This window comes from Harpia harpyja, chromosome 9 (genome assembly GCF_026419915.1).
Source record: "Harpia harpyja isolate bHarHar1 chromosome 9, bHarHar1 primary haplotype, whole genome shotgun sequence".
Lineage (NCBI taxonomy): Eukaryota > Metazoa > Chordata > Aves > Accipitriformes > Accipitridae > Harpia > Harpia harpyja.
Genome location: NC_068948.1, coordinates 42,885,011 through 42,901,319, shown reverse-complemented (window position 1 = coordinate 42,901,319; position 16,309 = coordinate 42,885,011). Strand labels below are relative to the sequence as shown.

General features: G+C 52.8%; 1 protein-coding gene and 1 long non-coding RNA gene across 2 annotated transcripts; one reads left to right on the top strand and one right to left on the bottom strand.

The window, feature by feature from the left end:
* Positions 1-629: 629 nt before the first annotated feature.
* Positions 630-1,341, bottom strand: LOC128145953 (uncharacterized). Its single transcript, XR_008236635.1, has 2 exons — positions 1,108-1,341; positions 630-961 (listed from the first exon to the last, which is right to left on the bottom strand). It is a non-coding gene; the product is annotated as an uncharacterized LOC128145953 (long non-coding RNA).
* Positions 1,342-1,946: 605 nt separating this feature from the next.
* Positions 1,947-14,866, top strand: MLEC (malectin). Its single transcript, XM_052795923.1, has 5 exons — positions 1,947-2,227; positions 5,669-5,847; positions 7,224-7,400; positions 7,560-7,617; positions 8,785-14,866. The coding sequence occupies exons 1-5, from the start codon at positions 2,008-2,010 to the stop codon at positions 9,012-9,014; spliced, it is 864 nt and encodes a 287-aa protein (XP_052651883.1). The 5' UTR covers positions 1,947-2,007; the 3' UTR covers positions 9,015-14,866.
* Positions 14,867-16,309: the final 1,443 nt, after the last annotated feature.

The window sequence follows — 16,309 nt, the reverse complement described above, 5'->3', positions numbered from 1 at the left end:
GTTGTGCTCCTGACCCAAGAGCATCGCAGTTTAAGCTGAGAAATCTGGAGAGATTAGGGAGGATTGTCTGTAATCAGTACAAATGAGCTCTAACGAGGCCTCCCTCGGCCTCACCAACTGGACAGCATTGTTCTGGCCACGGCTGCTTGCACTCCTTTGCTAACCAAATGTGGGGGACACCTAACAGGTCACAAACACAGCAGGGAAACGGGAGATTAGCCTGGATTTGATCAGATGCTGCCAGGGCTGGGGTCTGTAAAGCTGAGATGATTTGCCAGGAACCAGCATGAGGTGGCTTAATCTGGAGAGGTGTGAAGTGTGTGTGTTTCACACTTCTTTTCTGGATATGGTTTGCTAAGCCACCTTGCAGTTTCAGGAAGCCTTTCCTGGCAGCAGTGCTGGCATGGGAAGACAGCAGTGCCATGTCTGCCCTGCCCCAGTTATACCACGAGCCCGAGAGCCGATGTGACAGCAGCAAGGATGCAGTCTGGGCCCACTCCGACGTGGGCAGAGCAGGTTAGGGAACAGGAGGTGGGTGGTTACACCCCCCACCAAACTGAGCTCACTTCTCCGAGGCTGTGTCCTGTTAAGAGGCCTCATAAGCGCATTACAAAAGCAACAAACCCGTCTAATTCTCAATCTGCAGTGCTAAGTCTTTATTGCTAAAAGCAAACGCTTTGTGGAAGTCTCAAATTAATAAAGTGTCATTGGGACTTAGGAGCAGCCGCTGCTAATGCAGTTGGCAACTGGAACACAGACACGAGGCCTGGCTGGTGTCTGAAGCTTTGAGGAACACCGGGATCAGACAGAAGGACAAACACGGAGGCAAACATTAAGTTATTTGCTCCCCCACTGCGTAGCGAGCGAGTCTCATCCAGTCTCCATCTGTGATGTCTCACTCCAGCCCTCCCAAGACCTCGCCAAGGTCCTCCAGAAAAAAACCCCAGGATCTTACATTCTCCTGTAAAATGCAACACAGGGAGAAAAGTCACGGGCAATGTAACGGTTAGCTCTCCCCCCCGGCCTCTTTTATTGGCTGTTTTACTTTTCAAGCAGATTATTGTGGTCCAAAGTGGTTGCGCACCACCCAGCTGTCTCGCTCCTTACCTGGTAGGCCGGTAGCTGCCTTTTCCCATGCTCCACGGCAGGGTCGAACGGGGGAACCAGCGTGTTTTGCCGAGGCAGACAATCGGTACCGGGAGTTGCTGTTCAGAGTACAGCGGACACCAAACTACCGGGATGTAACGAGGAGTCGCCCCCGACGGCAGCGGAGCTCCCGCTCCCCCAACTCCGCTCCCAGCCGCTTCCCCAAGCGCGCCACGGCCCCCCTCCGCCTCCCTCCCTCCCTCCCTCTGGCTGCCCGTCGGTCGCGGCCCGGTCCCGGTCCGGTCCCGGTCCGCTCCGTCCTGCCGCAACGCCGCCCGCCGCCTCGGCAACCCAGCAGCCTCCCCGCTTCCCGCCGCCGTCCCACAGTGCTTTGCGTTCCGGCCGCGCTGGAGCTCCCTGATTGGAGGGGCGGAGGGGGCGGGGCTCTTCCCTCAGGCGTCCGGCGCTGAGGGGGAGCTCGCCGGGTTGCGTCCCCGCTCCGGACACGCCGCTGGGAAGCCTCGTCCCTCCCCGCCGCTCCTTCCTGGGGGAGCCGGTTCTACCCTCGCTCCCCTCCCCGAGCGGGCGGTACCGGCCCTGGGCACTCCCGGCTCGCAGGGACCGACTCCCCGCTCCGGGCCGGCCCGCTCCCGCCGGGCACGCCTCCCGCCGCAGCGCGCCGCCGTCCCCTCGCCTCTCAACCAAGCCTGCTGCGCCCGCTCCCGCCGCCTATTGGGCCGGCGCCTTATGAATATGCAGACGAAGGCCGCCGGCCGCCTAATGGCAGGAGGGCAGAAAATGAATATTCGCGTTCCGGCGCGCGGATTGGCCGGCGAGCTCTCCGCCCCGGCAGCGGGGTAGGCTGCCCCCTGGCGGCGGACAGGAAGGGGCGGGCGGCGGGCGCGGCGCCGGGAGCCCGAGATGGTGGGCGCCGGGGCGCGCGGGGCGCCGCTGCTGCTGCCGCCCTTGCTGCTGCTGCTGCTGCTGCCGCCGCCGCTGCTGCTGCTGCTGCTGCCGCGGGGCGCGGCGGGCGGCCTCGCCGACAGCGTCGTCTGGGCCGTCAATGCGGGCGGCGATGCCCATGTGGACGTGAACGGCATCCACTTCCGCAAGGACCCGCTCGAGGGCCGCGTGGGCCGAGGTGAGGGCCGGGCCGGGGCGCCGGTACCGCGAGGGTAGCCCGACGCGGGGGGGGCGGGGTGTTGTGTGGGGCCGCCCTCGGGTCACCCGCCCCCCCCACCTCAGCTCCGGTCCGCCGGGGGCGGCGAGGCCCGCCTGTGTCGGCGGCGTGGGGTGGGGGTCCGGGACTCGCGTCCCGGCGCCGTCCCGCCTCCCCCGGCCCCGCCGACGGAGGGTCGGTGTGTCTCCCCGCAGGGCTGCGGTGGCCCGGGCAGGCCCGCAGGCCGGGTCTCCCCTCCCTCAGCCGCCCGGGGGGGACACAGCGAGGGCCCGCGGGCAGCGCCGGCCCAGTCCCCGCACGGCACTTGTCACCCGCCGGGACCGCGCTGGGGGCTGCACACACCCCCCCCCCCCGTCACCCCCGCGGCGGAGCGGGCCCTGGGCCCCGGTAGCGGCGGGATGAGCCCTGCGGGCTTCGGGCTGGTTTTCCCGGCCTCGGGCTGCGGGGTTGTGTAATGCCGGAGGGGAAGTCGCTCCGCGCGGGCTGGAGTGGAATTTCGGCTGGAAAGGCGACGGGAGCGGTCAGGCTGCCAAACCGGCCGCATGCAGCCGCCTGCTTTTTTTTTTTTTTTTTTTCCCATTTTCCACTGAAAGACCCCAGTTTCCACAGCAAGATCTGCCAGTTTGAAGCCCAGCCTGCAGCGCTTGCAGTAAAGCGAGAACACGCATTGCCTGCTCTGCGCAGCCGAATCGCTCACGGTGCGGGGCGATGCCTGCCGCCAGTAGACTGGTCCCAACGGGGAGGAGGGCAGGTTGCTTGCTGGAGCCTCGGTGCTGGGGCCGGGCAGGAGAAAGGTGCAGCTGGCTGGTCTGCTCTACTGCTCCAGTCCTGGCAGGGTGTTCAAGAGCAGGGCAGGGACAGAAGCAGAAGTAGAGGCAGATGGGATATGATCAGCTGCTCTAACTACTGAATCAGTAAAATTTCCTATCTACCAGTAAGGACAGGATGGAGAACTAATATTGCATTTGGGTTACCTTTTCCTACCCCCCCTTGAAACCGGTCCGGTTGTACGAATTTTGCATGTTTCTGGTAATTGGTGCACCAAAACTTAGTTGATTCACAAACGTCTTGAAAAGTTACCTGTGCTGAGCAGCTCCTGCTGTCAGTTGCAGGTGAGTGGTGGAGTGCAGAGGAGATGAGCTATCTGTTGACTTTTAAGTCTAACCTTCGCTGCTTCCATGTAGGATGGTGAGGATTGCCCTGTGCTATACAGCTAGGACTGCCATTGCTTACCATCCCAGAGAACTGTTTGGGCACGATGGATACAGGGGAGGTCACATTTAAATACTAACACAGTTTGTGAGGAGATTTTCACCCCCGGTGGGAGCTGGCCGCCCCAGTCACACAAGGTGCCCTGATTGCTGTAGGTCAGCTTCCCTTCACAGACCTCTCATGTGTGACTTGAAGGAGAATGTCCTTGTGGACTTGAACAATTTATTTTTGAGTTGAGGAGAAAAAAAGAGTCTTTTTCAAGCACATTGTGACATGCTCTTCCTTTGGGGAAAGCCTCTGGTGTCTCCTCTGAACAGCAGGCCGTTACAGTAATCCCGCTTCAGCTAGCGGTGCCAGGCACAGCGGAGGCTTTACCCTTTGAGCTCTCAGCTGCTTTTCCCTCAATGGCTTTTTATTGCACCATTGTTCAGTTTACTCTGGACTCCTCTCTGTGTTGATAGGCATGTAATGGCTACAGCAGAAATAGGTGGCTGACTGGGAGGAAACGACCTAGGGATAGTGTTTCTAGGCTGTACTGCCTCTGGGCAAATTAAAACCATTTTTTTCACGCCTCGGTTCAGATGCTGTGCCCTAAAGGACAAAATGTGCTGATGGCAATTACAGAATAGCCAGGTGCCAAACATAGTTGAGTCGCAGCTTAATGGGTACTGCTCGTCTCTCGGTGAGCTACCTCTCAGCGCACCAAGCGCGCTGTAAAATCAGGCTCGCTTCCACAGCTATGTCAACAGACCTCTGATACGCAGGTGACAGGTCTTCCTCTCCAGTTACCTTCTTGGATATTAAAGGACTTTCTTCTTATGCAGGCTTTCCTCTAACAGGAGCTGACTTCTGTGGAGTCCCTGGTTCGCTATCACTGTAATCTGTAGCTGGCCAGAAATATCAGTGTGGGAGGACAGGCTAAACTTTTTCACCCTCTGTATTTCTGGTGATTAGAGTCTTCAGCCTTTGCGCCTGGGTTCAAGTGGTAAAGAGAAGTAGAAGATTGCCTGAGTAGCTCTGTGTGAAACAGGAGACTAAGAACTGGCATTAAGTTCCTCTTGCTCGTTTGCATTGGCTCCATCTTTGGCAATGTGCACTGGGTTAGTAGTTCTTGCTTTGTCTTGGCCAATGCAGTGTCTGTTCCCGTGGAAATGGGGGTGGAAGTGGCAAGTGTCAGCAGAGAACTTTGTCTGGATCAACTTCTCCTGCCTGAAGTGCCAGTGGGCAGATGGTGTCCACAGTCTTCCCTCCTGCCCCTGCTTCACCAGGGAATTATTTGATTCTGAGCTCTTGAGGTGTGCATCAGTTTGCATTCGTACAGTAACCCTGACACAATAAAATGTCAAGTTGGGTTAAGGTCTTTTGAGGGCTGCTCTAGAGGTGGTGAAATAATGAATGAGAAGAAGCAAATTTTATGATTTCTGTTATTTTCTCAGTTACTGTCCCATTTGGGAATGTTGTTTGGGCCTTTCTCAGGGGGCTCTTCAGATGCCTGCAGACAGTGCCCGTTTCAGCTGGATGGCTGTAAGAACAGCAGCTGATGGAGCTGCTGGTGCTCTTGAAACCTTTGTGTGTCTTTCTTGCTTCCTTCTTCCTGTCTTCAAGCTGGCAGGTATTGCGTGGCTGTGGTGAGAAGAAAGGGTTTCGTAAGATGTCTAATGCTTTTCACCCTTCTGCAGTTCCCCAGGTTTTCACTTGAGGAGGATGAGTCTCTAAACCTGATGCCGTCGACCGCTGACTTCAAATCCGTTGAATGAATGAGTCAAGTCAGTCCTATGCTGACTGTTTCATTTTTGTACACAGAGTTTGTAATCTGAAATTGTTGTAAAAATATTCTAGGTGTTTTTCCTCTTTGAAGCAGGAGTCAATGGCCAAGTCCTTTGGCTCTGTGCCCTGTTCGTGAAACAGACTCTTCTTTCTGAAACGGTGCGAGTGAGTTTACAGTGTCTTAAACTGCAGCACATCCAGGCCTGTTTTTCTACAGGGCCTGGGTTCTAGGACTTCGGCTACCTCTGCTTCTGCTCCAGTAGTGCCTCCTCCTGGTCAGAGCAAGGAGGGGAGACAGGTCTGACAAGGGCATAAGTGCTATTGCCGCTTAGGAAGTTAAGCACTTCAAGAGTATATGAAGTGTCTCGTCCGTGTGCCTCAGAAATTAACCCTTCCTCTCACTGTTTTGTGCGTGAAACCCAGCTTCTGACTATGGTATGAAGCTGCCAATCTTGCGGTCCAACGCAGAAGATCAGATTCTGTACCAGACTGAGCGTTACAATGAGGAAACCTTTGGCTATGAAGTTCCCATCAAAGAAGAGGGTGACTATGTGCTGGTGTTGAAGTTTGCGGAAGTCTATTTTGCACAATCTCAACAGAAGGTAAGCAACAGCTCCGTGCTTGTCTCTTTGATGCGAGTTCCTGGCTAAGACCGTGTGTGTGCAGGTTGCCTCTGCTGCTTTACGTGCTGGAGAAGGGAGAGAAGTAAGGTGCTAATGGTTAACTTAGTTCCTAGAGCTGTCGTGGGCTCTGAAACTTTGAGCTCTCTTCCACGCTCCAGATATACAGTTGGCTTGGAAAATTGCATTACAAAATATTCAAACATGTGCAGCTAAACTTAACTAGCACTAGAGTTTTATGATCTGTTTAGGCTGTGCTGGCTTTGAGAAGTGTTTTTGCCTTTTCCCTGAACACTTGTTCCTGACCTGACAGCATGCTTGTGCTGGAGAAAGTATTGCAGAGATTGAATCAGGGAAGTGATCTGAGTTAAATAACCTACTCACAACGATTTTTAAGAATGTAGTAAGACTTGATAGGTGTTCAAACTGATCCTGAAAGCAGAGAGTTAAATTCAACCCTCTTTATTGCTCTTTAGAGAAGAATAATCCTTGTCCACTTTTGAAATCCCTCATGTACAGGCGTGGAAGCAGAAGCACAAAGAACTCAAAGCCCTGTGATAAATTGGGACAGAAGTGGTCTGTGGTTTAGTCTGGCTTTCCCCCGACTCTATCAGCTTCTTTAAAGCCCCGCTCCTTAAGCACTGTGCTGCCTTCCTGCCAGAGAAGTATTTCAGGGAACAGAACTGGTGGGGCTGGCTTACAGAATGGATGCAAAAAGCAGCCTCAGATTAAAGTGAAGGGCTGAGGCATCTTTGGTTCCTCTTCCTTCATGTGGTTCTGCTGGGATTCCCCAGGTGCTGAGTGAAGTTTGAGTCATTACAGCCCTGAGGAGGACTTTCACTCTGAATTCACAGATGTGGTTAGCAGTTCAACATTTTACCTCCTTCAAACCCTGTATCCTTCACCAGCTTGTTTCCTCTTCTCTACTCTGCTGCAGACTGTTAGTTAGAAACGGCTTAACTCCCTAGGGCGTGGTGTGCCGCAGCCACCCTGAGGTGGTAGGGGCAGGTCCTCAGCCAGTAGGTGGAAAGGAAGCTGTGAAAGAAAAGTATGAATAAACCAGAATAAAATTGTGCTCTCCTCAGTTCTGAACAGCATACGTGGGGGTTATTTTAAAAGGAGGAGGCAGGTTTCAGGGTATTTGAAAGCAATGTTAATGCTTCAGTGTCTTCACCTGGCTGCTTTTGGGCTCTGAATCCGTCCCAAGGGAGTGGAGCATGTGTGGTGGGACAGTGCATGCTGCAATGCTTTCTAGTCTTGAGTGCATAACGAGCAGAGACCTTTCCTGTTCTGTTCCCCTTTCAACTGTCACATGCCTGAATCCATTCTGACACTCTGTCCTTTCTTCCAACCTGAAGGTATTTGATGTTCGCTTGAATGGCCACGTGGTGGTGAAGGACTTGGACATTTTTGACAGGGTTGGACACAGCACAGCTCACGATGAGATCATTCCCATGAGTATCAAAAAGGGGAAACTGAGTGTCCAGGGAGAGGTTTCCACGTTCACGGGGAAGCTCCACATTGAGTTTGTAAAGGTAATAAGCTTTCCTGGGCAGAGCCCTGATCTTCCTTTTCCCCTTCTTCCCCAGCCATGTGATACAGCTGTGTGCTGGAGGAGGAGAGGTGATGGTAGGTGGGAAGAATATTTCTTGCCTTACAGCTGCAGCATTGACTTCCTTCTTTGCTTTCTCTAGGGCTACTATGACAATCCGAAAATCTGTGCCCTATACATCCTGCAAGGAACAGTGGAAGGTAAGCACAGTTTTTGAGCCAGAAGGCTCTTCCCCCTTGGAGAGCAGCCTGTTGCTTCTCAGACCATGAGATCATAGTTCTTGCTGACCCACCTCTGCCAAAACTGTTTCTCTCTCAGCAAGTTCCCACAGAGTGCAGTTGCAGAGTGAAATAGACGTGTAGTGTCCCCCTACTCCTTCAAGTACACAAAGCTGTGTCATTTTTTGAATAAGAAAAATCAACTTGGCTCAGGACTTCCTGCATATGGGGTGGAGGAGAAGGCAACACATCTGGTCAGTCTTAGCTTATAGCTACAGATAAATTCCCTCTGGCCTTGGATGTCAGCAGCAGCCCTGCAGACAAGTAATTTACAGAGATGTTTTAGCTAGTAGTTAAGTGTTTCTTACCTGGAGCTTTGTGTTACCTTCTCAGCTTGAGGACAAGGCAGTGTTTTTTTTCCCAGATATCAGTTCCTGTGGATAGCAGTGGGGAGTGCTAGTAAAGTCCTTGCTCTTTCATCACCCTCTTTGTAAGTCTGTGCTGGAGTTAGAGCCCCTCCAGCTCCTGAACAGGGGAGGTTTAGGACCCCTCTCTGACCAAAGCATCAAGCTGAAGATTTGGTGTGTAACCTTGTGGCCAGGTGGCACCTTGCTGTGTGTGGGACCTGCAATTCAGGCTCCAGGCTCAGAGGACTGGATTTGAGTGGGGTTGGGCCATGCTGCTCTGATAGGTCTGGGGCTGGGGGGGTGCAGTGATGTGAGGTAGGACCATTTGCGGAAAGAGTTGTTCCCGTTCATGTTTGCACCTGTATCTGCTGGTTCCGCAGCCAGCAGGTGCTTGTTTTTGACTAGGTCTCACTGAGCAGCTGCAGTATCTGACTCTGTAGGCTTTAAGTGTGCTTTTGTGCTGTAACTTCTCCTGTGTGACACGTAGATGGGGTGGAGGGATGTAATTTTCTTTGCAGACTGGGTCTTTAGATGCTCTTGCATCATGGAGGAAAGAAATAGCGGTGTGAGCCTCTGTGAAGGATGCTCCTATTTCCTGGGGTGCTCTGGCCGTGGTGTTGATGTGGTGTCATGTGCCCTGTTGCCCATGTTCATGCTGGATTGGGGAGAGGCAAAGGGAGTGACTCGGGTGATTTCCCAGATTACATCCTGTCTCCTTGCAACCTTTTGTCTTGCCCAACAGATGTTCCAAAGCTGCAGCCACACCCAGGTCTGGAGAAAAAAGAGGAAGATGATGATGAAGATGAATATGATGATGGCTCCAGTGTTAAAAAACAGGCAAATAAGAACCGGGTTCAGTCAGGCCCACGCACACCAAACCCATATGCCTCGGACAACAGCAGCCTCATGTTTCCTATATTGGTGGCCTTTGGTGTCTTCATTCCTACCCTCTTCTGCCTCTGCCGATTGTGAGAGCAAGCCCCACAGAGCATCAGCCAAGGGGCTGGGAGGGAAGGAGTTGGACCAAACACAGTTGCTTTCAATTTCTCCATATTGTTCATAATTTAAGGAAAAAAAAAAAAAAAAGATTCATTTGGAATGAATAGCAGGTCCAGGTAAGAGGGAGCTTACCTTCCCCCTGCCAGCAAGCAGCGAGGCCCTCGCCTTCCCCTTCGCACCATGTGCAGCCTCCGATCCTCCCTGGGGCATCCAAGAGTAAACTGAGTCCTGGCTGCCTGTGTATTGGGCTGTTGAAAGCTGATGCTACCGGTCCTGGGCCACGTCCCACACTGAGAGAAAGCCATGTGCTGCAGGATCTCTGCCTTTGCTGGGTGGAATACGGTTCCTGAAGCGGGGAAGCAGCTCTTAAAACGAGGCCTGGGTACACGTTTTGTCTGGGAGCGTGGAAGTGTTGTGGTGCTGTTGGGTGACTAACGACTATGGAGGACAGAGCCTGGCTCAGCATCTCCCTGAATGTGTGCAACACTATGTATGGTACTTGCCCGCATAAAGCTACCAAGACTCCAGCTAGCTGCTCAGCCTCTGTGGAGACGTTCTCCTCCTAGGACTGCAAGCTGTGCCAGGAGCAGAGGGATTTATCTGGCCTGATTTGCTGCACCAGTCGGGAGAGACTTTTCTAGTTTGGCAATTGTAACGTTAGATCCATTGCAGAGGGATTCTGCTGTAGCCTGCGAGAGGCTGATGTTGTTAGCGTCTGATCAGATGCACTTGTTTTCTGTATTGATTATGGCTTTTGTTTCTTTTAATATCTTTTTCTTTTCAAAGGTTTCATTTTAAGCCCGGTTCCTTGTTTTGCCCTTTCTGGCCAGTGACCTCTCCTTTGGAAGAAGTAGAGAATCAGATGGCCTAGAAAGGAGGTTCTGGACTTGTTCCTTGACTTTCCTAACGGTTAGATCCCTGCCCCATGACTGTGAACAACCTGTGCCGTAGGACAGAGTGGAGCAACCTCGCGGATGCTCCCTGTGAGCTCTTGTTCCCTGTCATAGGGACCAGGCCTGCCTGCAGTGGTGAGAAGTGCAGTGGAGTTGGTTAGTGTCTTCAGTTAGCTTGGCCTGTTGCGTATCAAGGCACTGTAGTGAAGGGGCAGATGTCCAACATTTCAGTACTGTAGAGCAAGGTGGTCTGTTGCCGTCCAGAGATCTGGAAGTGAGCAGAACACTGGAGACAAGGTCACCCGCTTACCCCAGGGATATTTCTGCAAGAGGCTTCTAGACAGAGGCTGAGCAGAGCGAAAGCCCTCACTGCGCCTGCTGATCCAGAGCTGCAGGCCCCAAGGAGCTGCCTTCCCACTGTCTTGGCCTCTGACATGTTGAGCACTTCTGGCTGGCGGGAGGGAGATGTTCTGTGTGCTGGAGCAGGATCTGTCCCAGGCAGGGTTGGGTCATTGTGGGTCAGCTTCAGTGCTGGTGAGCTCTGGGCTCACAGAAGACTTTAATTCATGCTATCTCTGTTGTTCTCAGAAGTGCTGTCTCTACCTGGAGCGCTGGCACTGAGCGGTGTCCTCCTTGCTGCTGCTCCTCCCTGGGCCTGAGTTTTCCTAGTGGTTGTTCTTGGGTTTGACCCCCTGCAATGGCTCAGCCTTTCTTTGAGCTGAGAAGGGTCAGCAGAATTCCCTCATTTCTGGAAGGGAAACCAGAGGAGCAGCCTTTCTGCTCTGCTGGGCCCAAGCAGCTGAAGCCTTGGCTTCCTTCTAACCCTCAAGCTTTGATATGAGCTGCCAGCTCAGTAGCTCCAGAACGGGAGCTGGGGGAGGTGTCAAAGCACTGCTCTCTGCAGCAGTGACACTGAACCTTGCCTTTCTGATTGCATACATCACTGCTATAGGCCTGACCCTGGTTCTGTGTCTGTGAGCTAAAAAGCAAGCAAGGACCTTAATTACCTTCTCTCCAATTGCACAAGTGGTAACAGCCAGTCTGGGAGAAGCACGAGCGTCCCTGCCATGGTTGAAGGAGAAGACGGGCTTTTTACAGAGAGCAGATCTTAAGAACAAACCTTAGGATGAAAAGGTGGTAAGCTTGAAGTTGTCTGCTTTGCCTTCTAGCTGCTGTTAAAGTCCTAGTACTTATAAAACTCTTATAAATATGAGCTCTGTTTTGTTTGGTGATGGTGCCTGCAGAGATTCTCCAGCGTTTTTGGGATTGCTCTAACTGGAGCACAGAGACCTTTAGATCTTTATCAGTTTTGAGAAGCATGGACTGCGCTGATTTGTTAAGCAAAGAACCTGGGCTTGAAAGCAAGCTTCTCTGTTCTCCTCCAGGCCTTTTAGGTTGCATTTTATTTGAGCATCCTTGAAGCAAGGAATCACTCAGCTTCTTGTGGCTCACCCAGTAATCTCTGCACCTTGCCTAACATGAGAAAAGGGGTGTGCATTTAGGTGTGCAAAAGTCAGAGACAAATCTTCTAGGATAGCTTATCCCTGCCTCTCCTGGCAGCCGGGGCACCCATTTGGTGCCATCAGCCGCCCTAAGGCAAAGCTGTGCAGAGTGTGATCTGTTGTGTTCTAGTTGCTCAGTTCAAATGACTTTGTCTTATTTGAATAAGAAAAGGGAGGAGGAATAGTTCATCCTTCATGGCTTCAATTTAGTTGTTTTCACTCTGGTTTTGTGCATCTTTGTCACTGCAAAGCTGGTGGTTGGGGAGTTCCTGACCCTGTTGTGGTGCTGTGAACAGTTTTTCTTGTTGGTCCATCCCCTCCAGACAGGTTTGCCTCAGAAGGAGCCTTCAAACAAAGCATGTGGGAACATGGGAGGATGGTAGGGGATAACCAGTCAGCACCTCGCTGGGAATGGCATACTCAGGCTGGCTCCCCTTGCCATCTCTGTCTGGCACCTGCAAGCCAGAGAGATGTGTGTAATGAGGTACCCGGTCCTGACCAGGGAAAGAAAAAGTTTGGATTGGCTGTAGCTTTCCAGCACGGGTGTTTGAGAGAATATCCAAGACGTTGTTTAACTGAGACTGGTTAGAGATAAGCCTGTTTGTGCTTTGTTGCCTCCAGCTGGCAGCAGGCAGGTGAAGCACGTGTCCCTGTGCAGCAGTGTGGGGAGCTGGGTCAGAACAGACCCTGGCTTGGTTCTTGCAGCAGTTGTGTAGAGAGGGGCAGATAAGGCAATTTTAATAAAGCTTCCAATTCATAAAGGGGAGATGACACTGTCAATCATGTTTTGGGCCTGAATCCAGCCTCAGGGTAGTGGTTCCAAAGCCTATTTTAATTATCCCCTCATCAGTCCCTCCTTTTATACCTTTAAGCCAGGCCATTTGCCTCTTCTGTGTGTGTGACTAAAACAACAGCTCTGCCCCTTTTGAGTATCCCATGTGGCAGTGAGCAGAAAGCCAAATGAATTTCCTTCTCTTTTTGGTGCCTTTGTATCAGGCTTTGAATAAAAGTCTATTTGAAGAAGAAGCTTTTTTTTTTTTTTTTTTTTTTTTTTTAGGAGCTTCTGAGCTGTTTTTTCTTTTTCCCCTAAGGGACAGGCATTCCCTGCCCTTGTGATCAGGTGGGGATTGTCTCAGTATCTCTGGATGCCCGCTCTGGAGGTCACAGCTGAAGCAGAGGACTGTGAGCAAGTATTTTTGGTTCCAGCCCTCAAGGTCAATGGAAAAAAAGCCTAGCAGGGGACAGAACAACTGGAAGAGCTCTTTCAGGTCTGGTCTCCCCCAGAAATCTCCCGAAGGCAGGATGGAGAACTTCCAGACAGTCTGGTGCCTGCGTGTCTGTGCAGTTCAAAGCTGAGTGAGTCATGGCTAGGTCCTGGTAGTTGTATGGTGCTTACAGCTTCTGGGTGCAGAGTGTGACTTGGAGGGTCCTGCCCCCCAAACTCACTTGCTGAGGGCTTGCACTGCACTGTTCGGGTTTGAACAGGGAGCAGAGACCTGTGCTTTTTCTCTTGGCCTTTCTTTAAGTTGAAAAGGGGTTGCAACAGCCAGGGAAATGTCTTGATATGGGAAGTCTGGGCTGAACAGACCTGTCTTTGATAGAAAACAGCAGGAGGAGGGAGAGGACCAGCAAGAGCAGCTTCAGCCCTTGATGTGAGACAGATTCTGAGCAGCTGCGAAGTACCAAGTGTTTCAGGCTCTGTTTGGTGCTCAAATGTGGGAGAGATCCGTCTGCTGCTTGCACTTATGTGGCAGGGAAGGAAATATCCTTGCTGAGAATCCAAGGGAAATGGGAGCTGAGCCAGCACTGAGCTAATTTACCTACTGGCGCTTCTGCATCTCCACAACAAATGCCAAAGTCTAATACAATTCAAGGATGCTTTTTTTAACGTCAGCCTGGTTCCACCAGTCTGTCTTCACTGGCTAGTCCCAAATAGGCTCAGACAAGTATTCTCAACGGCACAAACACAACACCAGGCTGGAGCTGTGAAGGCTTGTGAAACGTGATTACACGACTAGGCCTCCTGTGCTGCACCCCTGCTTTGTGCGCTGCCCAGCAGGGCTGGGGCACGTGCGTTTCACCTTGGATCCGAACGGATTTGTCCCAGGAGTATAGTAGCAGCCGCATTGAAATGGTGCTAGGCTGGATGGGAGAGGTGAAAGCAGGTCCATGTCTTCCGGGACTCTGGCTTGCTCAGAGTTTATTGCTGTATATTAAATACTATTTTTGGAGATTGGGGGGAAGATGGGGGAGGGGGAGGGATGGGGTGGCACTGTCCCCAGTCTGATCAGTGGGACGCTACTGCAGGTTATTGATAGGTTTTGATTTCTTTTTTTCCCAAGAAGTGCTTTATTTAAAAAAAAAAAAAAAAAGAAAAATAATCAACAAAACAGAAGTGCTTTCCTCCTTCCTAGAAACAGTGCTGGCTGAGTAGAAAATGTGAATAATCTTTTGCAAACATCGGAGGTCTCTGCTAAAGAGTTTGTGTGATGGAGATTTGAAGGCAAGGGGCAAAGTACAGCTTGAACCAGTTTGACTGGGGAGAGTGTGACTCTAGGAAACGCAGGATCTCTGCCCTGGAGTTGTTGCCAGTCACGTGTAGTGGGGATGTGCTTGCCTGTGCTACCATGGCTGTTCTGTCACACTATAACAGTTCCTGAGCTAGGGCGCTGGATTGAAGCAGTATCTGGAAACTTGCTGGCAAGTGGGGGCTTGAATTTTTCACAGTTTCTACGGGGGCTGCGTGTGTTCACGGCTTTCCCACTCAAGAAGCAGCCAGGTTGGTAAAGCAGCCCTGGAGACCATGAGAGCAGAGGCAGGATTTGTGCTTTGTGCCAGGAGGCAGTAGCCAGGACTGCGAGATGCTGGGCAGGTGACAGCGATGTTTGGGTCCCATCGTTGTAGCAGCTTTTAGCGTTGGCAGGTGGTCCCACTGCTCCATAGTGCCCGGCTGCGTAGGCTGGGACACGTGGAAGTGACCCGTGCCGTTGGCATTAAGGACACATCACAAACTACTTGAAGCTGCAGGTCTAAGTTGTCTGTAAAGGCTAAAGCAGTGTGGGGAGAGATCTTCATGTGTACTTGTCACCAGCACAAAGGGTTTTGAAGGAGGATTTTTTATTTTACTGTCCATTGCTTTGTGTTATAACAACTTGCAGTGACATTTTTTTTTAGTTTGTTTTGCAGCAAGCTTGGGCCCTGGGTGAAAAGCACAGATGTCTATTTCTGATTGCATTGGCTTTGCAGGGACTAGTTTGGGGGAAAAGACGGGTGTGGGGGTGGGTTATTTTATTTTTGGTACATGGTAGCGGTTTTATTTTTTAATTTCCCCAGGATGTTTGGTTGAGGGAATGTTCTGAAATCTACTGTCTGGCAGTTTTAACCAGCAGTGTGTTAAAGGAAAATAAACAAAATTATATTGTCACTTGGATGAGGTGGTCCCTCTTTTCTAACGGTGGGGGCGGAGGAGCCCCCTCTGCTTTACGGCTCGTGGTGCGGGAGGCCGAGACTGACTGCACTGCGGAGGGGACTGCAGGCTCTGCCGAGATGCAGTTTAATATCCCACCACTGCTGCAGCCCAGAGCCTCTCCCTGCCACTGCCTGCCTCCGGTACAGCTCCGGCATTCTCTTGCGGGTTGTTTTGGGCGATTAAGTGCAAGTTGAATGGTATAACATACTCTTAAAAAGTGCTGATGTGGACCTTGTTGCTTCCTGCTCAGATCAGGAACACCAGATATGTAATCTACCTTCTCGGGTTTTGCAAGCTGCCCCGATTTCAGCTTGAAGCTGCGTCAGAGGCGGTCAGAAGGGGCTGTAGCTGGAGCAGACAGAAAGCAGCACCTTCCTCCTCCAGGTGCCTGCTCTCGGGCGACAAGGGACCCTGGCCCCACGCAGAGCAGCCGCTCTTCCAGACAGCCTGGGTCTTTGGTCTGTCCTTCCTAGGGCACGGGGTGGAGGGACCAAACCCGACGCAGTGAGGAGGATTTGGGAGCACCGGCATGGGCAGGCTTGTTTGAAATAGCATTTGGTTGGCGGTAGCAGGCGCGTGCTGCTTACGAGCAGCAGCAAACGTCACTAACCACTGCTCTAAATCTGTTTGCGGTCATCTTGAGCGTGTTGAGCGTTGGTTGAAGCCTGAAAAGAGGACGTGGATGTTTCTTGTTCTTGCCCCAGTTCCCTGAAGGGCTGGAGGTGACTCCTGGCAGCTCTTCAGTGCCTACCGCAGGCTGGTGGGTAGCTCCTCTTTTGGGGAAGAAATGCATCGCTTCCTTGGTGTGATGCTCCTGCGGGACCTCCCCAGTCCCTCCCGCCAGGCTCGGGACACTGGTCCGGTATCTGCTCCCTGGGGACAGCAGCCGGGGGGTCCCCCGGCCAGGGCAGCAGTGGGGTGCGCACTCCATGGCCTCCCCGTGCCGACACCGCGCCGGCTCACGGCTGCTTCCCCAAAAGTGCTTGCCACCGTTCCCTAAAAAGACCAGGGCTCCCAGGGGGACACCCGGGGTGCAGCGGGAGGGGTTTTTGTTTGGTTTTTTGTTTTTGTTTTTGTTTTGTTTTTTTTTTTTTTTTTGGCGTTTCTTTTCCTCAGGTAACTCCCAGCTTTTCCACCCGGCGTGTCCCGCTGCCATCCGCCCCGCTGTGCACAGCCCCGGGAGGGAGGTGCTGCCGCCCCGGGCCGGGGACGCCCGCCAGGTGGGTGCTCGGTGTCGGGGCTCCACGGGCGACGGGTCGCGACGCGGGTCGCGACTCGGGTGGCCGGGTCTCCCCTCCGGCCACGGCCGCGGCGGGCCCTGCTTAGCTTCGCGGGGCCCCTCTCGTTGCTAGGCAGCGCCCGCGCCCTCTGACCCGCCGCGGCCCCGCCCCTCGCTCCCATAGC